Here is an 8,980-nt window from a genome sequence, read left to right on the forward strand (position 1 = left end):
TTACAGCAATGCTGTGTGATTATATATCATGCATGCAGGGCCTGGGAAGAGATGACAGGCAGGTTTACTGTACCAACCCATCACACCAGGCAGGTGATTTCCACTAATTCTCCACCTAATTGTGTCTAAACTCCTTAACCTACCACAGTCAAATCGTTACTGATTCCATCCATGGTACATTGAAACAGTGGTTCTCAACCCCCAGGGGGGTCCCCAAATTATTTTGGGGGGTCCCCAGATGATTAACTTAATGTGCAACATTGTTTTCTCACTCAACAGTAAACAAACCAACATAAAGTTTAAGTGTATAGAGGGTATCTGCACATTTCTAAAGTGACAATTTAAAGACTTTTTAATACCTCTAAAATGACAAATTAAACATTGGCCAAATTGTCAAATATTAGAGGCAGGAATTGTGAAAATAGCCGATCTACATGCTCACAACGCCTCACAATCTGCTATTTTCACAATAGAACCATGTTATACAAAATGTAATGCCTCAACTCTTAGTGCTCGTCAGGGTGGTGGGGTCCCCACCCAGTTCAAATATGATTATTTTGAGTGTCGCGGCCTGAAAATGTTGAGAACCATCGCATTAAGACATGATGGTATTTACAGAATTAAATAAATGAACGACCTATGCTCGTTGGAGTTTTAATTACTGGAAATTATTACGCTGACGTACACAAAACAAACATGCCCAAACGTAACCATACTACTACTGTGCCCCTAACCTTAACAAACGAACATACAACACAATGTATGTCCCCCTGGCAAGAGCCTACAGACATTTGATCGAGTGTCATAGGATTTATAATATGAACATGTGAACCAGCTGTAAGCTACAGTATACCGTTGTACTCAAAATTATTCAACCCTGTCTGAAAATTAGGTTCATTAGTGTAGCCAACTCATTAGTGTAGCCAACTTTTAATTTGTGAACTATGCTCAAAACTGTACTTTTAGGAACATTCAGTGCAGTTGCAATTGTTTTATATCCTTTTCTTTTCCTTTTTACGCTCTTTAAAGGACAATAAAACCCCTATGCGCTGATTACGTAATTTATGTTTATTTTTGATTAAAATGATATGGTAACAGGGTTGAAATGACAATAACAGGGTTGAATAGCCACATTACTTTTGATCATAGATTATTGTTAGTATGACAAATACATGCTCAAGACCACATAATTAGTCTTTTAATAACATTATTATTTGAACAACCTTTAATGTTACACATAAGGATGGTTGGTAGACAATCAAGCAATGAATGTTCCTAAAAGTACGGTTTTGAGGATAGTTCACAAGTTCAAAGTTAAAGGAACAGTGGCTACACTAATAAACCTAATTTTCAGAGGGGTTTGAATAATTTTTAGCACAACGGTAGATATGGCGTAGTAGCACCAAGGAATCAGAATGTTTTCTTTTTTTTTTAGCTGGCCAAACACCAGCTTTTCTCTTTAATCACGATCCCTAGAACAACTACAAAATATAGCTACTTACAGCGTCAATGTACTGACATTTTCTGCAATTCAAGAAAGACATTCTACATGGGAGCTACAGACTCAGTGTTCAACAGTAGTGGAAGAAGCAGATTTATTACTTAAGAAAAAGTAGCCATACCATAATATAAAAATATAGAAAGAGTCATGTATTAAAAATGTACTTGAGTAAAAGTACAACAGTATTGGCATCAAAACATACTTACAGTAACAAAGTAAAAGTACAAAAATCTTTCAAAAATGTATCAAACATTTTCTAAAATAGCTGATGTTTTTGCATTAATAATCTAAATCTGCAAAGTAACTTTTCAAATAACTAATGGAGTAAAAAGTACAATATTTGCCACTGGGATGCAGTTGAGTAGAAATAAGAAGTATTGAAAAATGGAAATACTCAAGTAAAGTAAGTATGCCTAAACATTGTACACTAACATTACTTGAGTAAATGTATGTACAGTAGTTACTTTCCGCCTAATCTGAGTTCCCAGAATCTTTTCTTTCCACCAGGGGTGTTCAATACAAAACTTCAGTAACAAAGAAGGTAACAGACCTGGCTATAATCAGCCAGCGTTAAAGGAGTAGCTCACCCCCCAAAATGACTCACACCATGGAGACTTGAGTTCAATAATATTTGTAGTTTTTTTGTTGCATTCCTAAGACAATAATTTGATTACAATAGGCTAAATGTACCCCCATTGATTCCAGATGGGACCCAAATGCACAAAAAAAGAAATTCTCCATGACACGAGTAATCAATAGAAAAGAAGTCATTTTGGGGGTGAACTACTCCTTTAAGGGGACTGCGTGCTTCTATCCAACTTCAGAACTTTGTTCGGACAGGGTAGGTTATAACTGCAAAGAAACATTAACGTCAATCAGAACTTTGGATTGGGCGGTATCAGAACCACCTTTCAGACAAAAAGGTTGTGATGTCGGAGGGTTTATTCTGAAGCACATAGCCCCCTTAGCGTGCGCTCCTCTCCCTTTCACACGTGCACGCTCTTGGCGTGGTTGGCTGGGGGGTCGAGGGTGGCACCGGACATGCCCCCCTGCCTGGAGTAGTAGAAGCTGTTCTCCCGGCGGGGGTTGGCAGCGGGGTCGATGCCGTTGCAGCACAGGATGGCAATGCCCCCCAGGAGGCAGAGGCCCGAGCCCACCCAGCCGGCGTAGAGGGAGAACCCGAACGACATCAGGCCCTCGCTCTGGTGAGCGCCGATGGGGAACCAGACCGTGGCGACGACGCCACAGATGGCTATTGGGAGAGAAAAGTGATGGGTAAGTGTAAAGATATGGGGTCAACAATTAATCGAATTGATCGATTTAAATCCAGGGGTCTTCAACAGGGGGTCTGGGACCCCTAGGGGGTCCTCGGAGTTACTACAGGGGGTCCTCCAAATCTTCCAATCCTTTTTATATTAACAACTTGACCCCTAGTGTCCATATTCTGGAACTGTAGCCAAAAATAGCAGATCTACAAGCTCGCATAGCGAGGCGTTTTCTTTCTTCTTTTTTTTTTCTGCAAAGAGGTTTGGTGTAGAGGGGGAAAAGAGCAGACTAAGTACATAGTAAAAGGTCAAGTTTATTAGGTAGCGACGGCTCAAGTGGTTAAATATCTGAAAACAAATGGACATGAATCCAAAATACACTGATGATCGTGCTGTCAAACGATGAAACTATATGGAATCTATGAAAAGGTTGTGGGGGTCCCTGCTTTAACTCTCTCTCAACTAATATCAAATCTATAATTGCCGCAAAGGGAAGCTGTCATCTGTTCGTCATTTCCGTGTGGATAAATAAAGTAAGCTAAAATACAGTCAATAATGGTGTCAGAATAAATAAAATGGGAAATAAAAATAGCAATCAAAAAGTTAAAACAATGTAATATTATGTAGACTAGTATAAAATATTTCAAACAATTATAATCCACTTCCATTACTGTAGGAAGGTCCTTTGCCCCCCTGTGTGTATGTGTGTGTGTATGTGTGTGTGTGTGTGTGTGTGTGTGTGTGTGTGTGTGTGTGTGTGTGTGTGTGGGTGCGTGCGTGCGTGCGTGCATGCGTGCGTGTCTGTGCATGTGTTCAGCTCTGACTGCGTCCTATGGGATGGTGTTTTCTACTGGTGTTTCAGTCCGAGCGTATCCAAGGGTGCGTTCGGAAATGCGCACCGGGTGGGTTCTCAGTGTAGTGAGTGCCTAAACCTAACCCTAATCCTAACCCTAACCTCAGTAAAACTATGCCTAACCCTAACCTTAACCTCAGTAAAACTATGCCTACACCTAACCATAACCCCTAACCCTAACCACACCCGGTGCGCATATACGAACGCACCCTTTGATACACTCTGACTGAATCACCAGCAGAAAACACTCTCCCTGCGTCCTATGTTCCCAAGCCTGTTGACAGGGACTTCCTGTCCTCCCCAGAGGAAGCAGGTCTCGCTGAGAGAGCAGCCCAGGCAGGATGAGGCAAGCCTGGGCTTCACCCTGACCCCTCCACACCTGTTGCTGGGCCTACCGGCCGCTACCGAACTTCCATTTCTGTGACGCACACCAAGTTTGCTCTCCGCCAAAGGCGCCCGCGATCAGGGCCGGACTGGGACATAAATTCGACCCTGGCATCTTGGTGCAGACCGACCCACCACAACCACCGCGAACCGAACATAGAAGATCTACAAGCCCACAACGCGTGGAGGCAGCGACGCGTTGTGGGCTTGTATCAGCTGTTTTATGCTTGGGTGGGACTCCTGGGCCACAGTAGCCTGTGATTGGGCTACTAAGCTGGTATTCGGATGATAGACAAGTCAGTGGGCCAATCATGTGATGTCTCTCCACTCTGTGGGCCTGTGGTACAGAAAGATTGGCCCTCTCTACTTATTGACCGCCCAGCCTAAAAATGATTATTATAATTATCCTAAAATAGTGTTTTTTTGGGGGGTGGGGGGGGGGGGGGGGGGGCACTAGCCCACTTGTATAGTCGGCCCAGTCCACCTTTCCTGTGATACAGACAGAGGTGGAGTCTACCATTCTGAACTGCAGCGGCGAATGAGGTGTCTAGGTTTTTATATATCAAATACCGTCAGATTAATATTTATTTGTCCACGGACCACCATCTGAAAATATTTTGTGACGGAGACAAAATGTTACCACTTACGTAAAAAGTTGCTTCTTTTGAAATTGTTTTCATAGACCTGACCGCTTGTTTCTCTTGCAACATCTGGCAACACACTGATTACCTGCATTACACCTGCTGCCTACTATAGGGAGGAAGTGACCAGGTATTGAATGAAGCAGAAGAAAAGGGCAATGGTGCTGCTCTGGAGAGGAATGAATACCATGAATGAATACCATGGGAGGTTCATTCTTGTTGTGTCAATCCCTGAAGAAGAACTTTGTCTGGTCGAAATGTTGGCTGTATCCACCTCTTTCCGCGGGAGTTTGCTGGAGGCGACTGGAGATTATTTGGACCACACTTCCGGTTTAACAGCAGACATACAAGCTCACGTCGCGTCGCAGATGCAGCCTGTTGTGAGCTTGTAAATCACACTCGGCGGCGGCGGCGGAAGCTCGCTACAGCGTCTGCGCAATGCACTATGGGGCGTTGGAAACTCGTGGATACATTTTGCATCCTGGCTACGAGCAGTGCGACCTCTTTTTCATTTAAAGGTAGGCATATGCTGTGGTTCTCAACCCTTTCAGGCAGCGACCCCAAAAATAATCATATTTTAACTGGGGACCCCCCACCCTGACGAGCACTGAGAGCAGCCCTATACTAAGGGATGATAATGTAGGTATCAGGTGGTGTAATTTTGGCCTACATAACATGGAGTCAGTCCTCACATACCCATAATCAACATGAGAACCCCTCCCACTCGGGCTCGGCGCTGTTTGATGTCCGCCGTGTCGCTGATCAGTCTGACGCAGGGCATGGACATGAGCTCCAACAGCATGGCTGGCAGACCCAGTATAGACGCACAGATCATCAGAGCACGCGCCGTCTGGATGTAAGCTGAGGGAGGGCGAGACAGAGGAAACCAGAGAGAGACACAGAGTTACATAAGCGGAGGAAATGATTGAATGCAAAGAAAGATAGAATTACGTTCGTCTTATTTTAATGAATAAATAATTATGTTTACCATTCTTTGGAGCATGTTACAATATTGCAGTAACCTCACTTCACCAGGCTTTCTCGAGGGAAAGCATGGTGTTCGTTTACAACGGGCGGTTTGATCCGGTCTAGGCGGAAACCACAAGCAGAAAAGCGGCGTTGCTTTGTTTTTCCCCCGTTTGTTTCCCCAATCCCTATTAAAATGCTCGAGTAGCCTAGTGTATATCTTGCCAGTCGCTACGAGTTGGACTAAAAGGTGCATATACCAAACGGATTTTTCAAAAGCAAAACTACTCCGCATCAAGCCGTTTATTAGGTAGGCCCTAAAAGTATGTCCTTGAGCGCAGGGGAATTATTTTGGGTTAAAACTGAATCCGGTTGTTGTATTGTAGTCCGTTGAGTACTACAACATGACGTAGAGTGGTTTCCGCTCCCGACCGGATCAAACCCCGAAAAGTGAAGTGATCCCAGTCTAATATTGCAGTGGTTCTCAAAGTGGGGTCCATCTTTGAATACAGTTTTTCTCTTCCACTGTACTCTTCCAGTAAGAAATGACAAAGCCAGTGACATAAAAATGATGTTCCTCAGTTTGCTGAGGTCCCTTCATGAACCCCTGGGGGTCGCACTTTGAGAACCACTTGCTTTAAGTTGCTTATAGTCAAATGTTTGGACCCACACCCATCCACCACTGAGCTGCGCATGCGTGTGTACACACACACACACACACACACACACACACACACACACACACACACACACTAAAAAGCTGTTATTGATTTAACATACGATTTAACAAGTATATCGTCCTCAACTGCATGCTTTGATGAATCATTTCAAATCTCTTGCATACAGTGCAACTTTTTAATCTGGTAACCATTAATGCATGCATAACTCAGCTCTCCCTGCCTCTTCCTGCCTCTCCCAGATAGCATCTTACAAGCTCACAATGCTTCACGGTGCGATGCATTGTGAGCAAACAATTTGAACTAGAAGTCTAAGTTTATACGTATAAAAAATGGTCTACCAGAGGTATAGATAAGATATGCACGTTTTTTAGGCGTATAAACTTAGACTAGACGTCTAATATACGTCTAATAGACGTCTACGTTTATACCTGGGTCTAAATTTAGACCTTAACGGCCGGACGTCTATTAGAAGTCTAAATTTAGACCCAGGTATAAACTTAGACTTCTATTAGACGTATATTAGACGTCTAGTCCCTAACTTGCATATCTATACCTCTTGTAGGAGCCATACTGGGTTAAATGGAATTTTGGGCACTTGGTTGATTGGGTTAATTAATTGGCTATTTGGTGGAGGCACCCATTGGCACCTCATGTTGTCTCTGAAGGTGGCCTCAAGAGCTTACAAAAGACACCTCTCCCATGCTCACCTTCAAGGCTGGTTTTGTCCATGGAGGTAGGGTGAGCTGGGGGAGTGAAACTTTTGTTGACCGCACTGGAGCACTTTTCATAGCTTAATATCGCACTTTTATTGTTGTAATTTGCTCACTGCTATTTAATTTCATACACAGATTTATTGCATTATTTTGATAACTGTAATGATTGGTGTCACTGAAAACTCTAATCTAAGTAAAGCATTTTAAACTTATGAGCGACTTTGTGGATGTGAGTGTTTTAAGGTGCGCGTCATACAGTATTTTAACCTCCCATGCTTAGCCTACATCACTCTGATGTCAGGGGAACCACACTAACAGAATCCCTTTTATGCCCATATGGAGATCCCTGATGTCATCAATATTAAGCCCATATCTAACAGGACTTCATATGGTAATGCCCATATATGGAGGCCACAGACCACACTAACAGAATCCCTATGCCCAGCCCATATCTGTGTGGTTGGTTCTACAGACAGGGATCTCCATGTATGGGCATAAAAGGGATTGTATGTATGATGTCAGATGTCATAGACGTCATAGGACTTTCACATAACGAATAACTGAGTAAGCATGTTTGGGCTCTCACAGCCTATCTCCATAATACAGTACATGGATCTCCATATATGGGTAACTGGTAGTAGTCCTATGTAAAATCTCTCCAATTTGAATTTAACCTCCTCTCTCATTCACCCACTCACTCTCACACAGTGGTGTAAAGTAACTAAGTACATTTACTTAAGTACAATTTTGAGGTATTTGTACTTTACTTGCGTGTTTCCAATTTCCAGTACTTTTACTTCTACTCCACTACATCTCGGATCCAAATATTGTACTTTTACTCCACTACATTTATTTGAAAAAAGTTAGCCCACTTATTTTTTCTTTTTATTTATTTATTGTGACTTAGATTATTTTTGATTATTATTACAAAACACGCAGTAACCACTTCAGCCCTATATACATTTTGGCCATTCGAAAAATAGCAGATCTACAAGCTCACAATGCCTAGCATTGCATTGTAGGCTTGCAGATATGCTATTTTCAAATGATTTTTAGACATTCTATATTTGAAAAGTGGTGAAATGGGACATAATGAGTACTTTTACTTTTTTGATTCCAATTCTTTTGTACTTTATTAACTCAAGTACATTTTGAATTCCGGACTTTTACTTGTAACAGACAAGCCTATTTCTACATTGCAGTATTGATAATTAATTATTTACTTAGTCAAGTAAAACATATTGAGTAGGCCTAGCCTACTTCTTCCATCACTGAACAACACATTATAGTCATAGATAGGCCTATGTAGCCTATCTATCTCTCCAATTTGCACATTCACCCACTCACTCTCACATGCTTTTTTTTCTCTTTTCTTTTTTTTGTATTAAACCCATGTTTTTTCCACGTCCACATATATTTGCACACCACATTATTACCTGGTAAGGTGAGGATCTGATTGAGAGCGACGCAGTGATAGAGCGCTGGTGAGATGACGCACTCGGCCCAGAGACCCCTGGAGCCCAGCTCATCCATGCGGACGCACGTGGCTACAGAGTAGTCGCACGTTCGAACCCAGTCGTTGGTCGCTGTGCCGACGATCAGCCCGACCCAGCCTGCACAACTCGCCATGATACCTGTGATCTGCCTGCACATGAGCGCCATGGAACCGCCGTGCGTAAAAGCGCGCGTCCTGGAGAAATGTTCGCCTCCCTCTTGTGTGCGTACGAAAATAAATTCAAAAGAATTCAAAGATAGAAATTGGAAACGCTAATTTTGATATTCCAATCTTCAGCTGTAGAGGGTAGATTGAAATTCTCGTGTTCTTTCTCAAACGTTGAAAAAATCTGATTTCTTCACTAGAACAAAGTGTAACTATTTAAAGTTTTAAAACTAAAACATAATCTAAAAAATGTTTAAATAAAAATAGTAAATATATATCCTGTGTTGGCTGTATATTGCTTCGTGCGCCTGGGGCTG

At 42.3% G+C, this 8,980-nt stretch overlaps 1 protein-coding gene across 1 annotated transcript; it reads right to left on the reverse strand.

Moving 5' to 3' along the window:
- Positions 1-2,487: 2,487 nt before the first annotated feature.
- Positions 2,488-8,665, reverse strand: LOC308306895 (claudin-11-like; the record flags this gene model as incomplete). Its single annotated transcript, XM_080751948.1, has 3 exons — positions 2,488-2,753; positions 5,341-5,505; positions 8,440-8,665. The coding sequence occupies 3 exons, from the start codon at positions 8,663-8,665 to the stop codon at positions 2,488-2,490; spliced, it is 657 nt and encodes a 218-aa protein (XP_080608074.1).
- Between the last annotated feature and the right edge of the window lie 315 nt (positions 8,666-8,980).

This window comes from Nannobrachium achirus, assembly GCF_963921795.1.
Source record: "Nannobrachium achirus genome assembly, chromosome: 21".
NCBI classification, from domain to species: Eukaryota; Metazoa; Chordata; class Actinopteri; order Myctophiformes; family Myctophidae; genus Nannobrachium; species Nannobrachium achirus.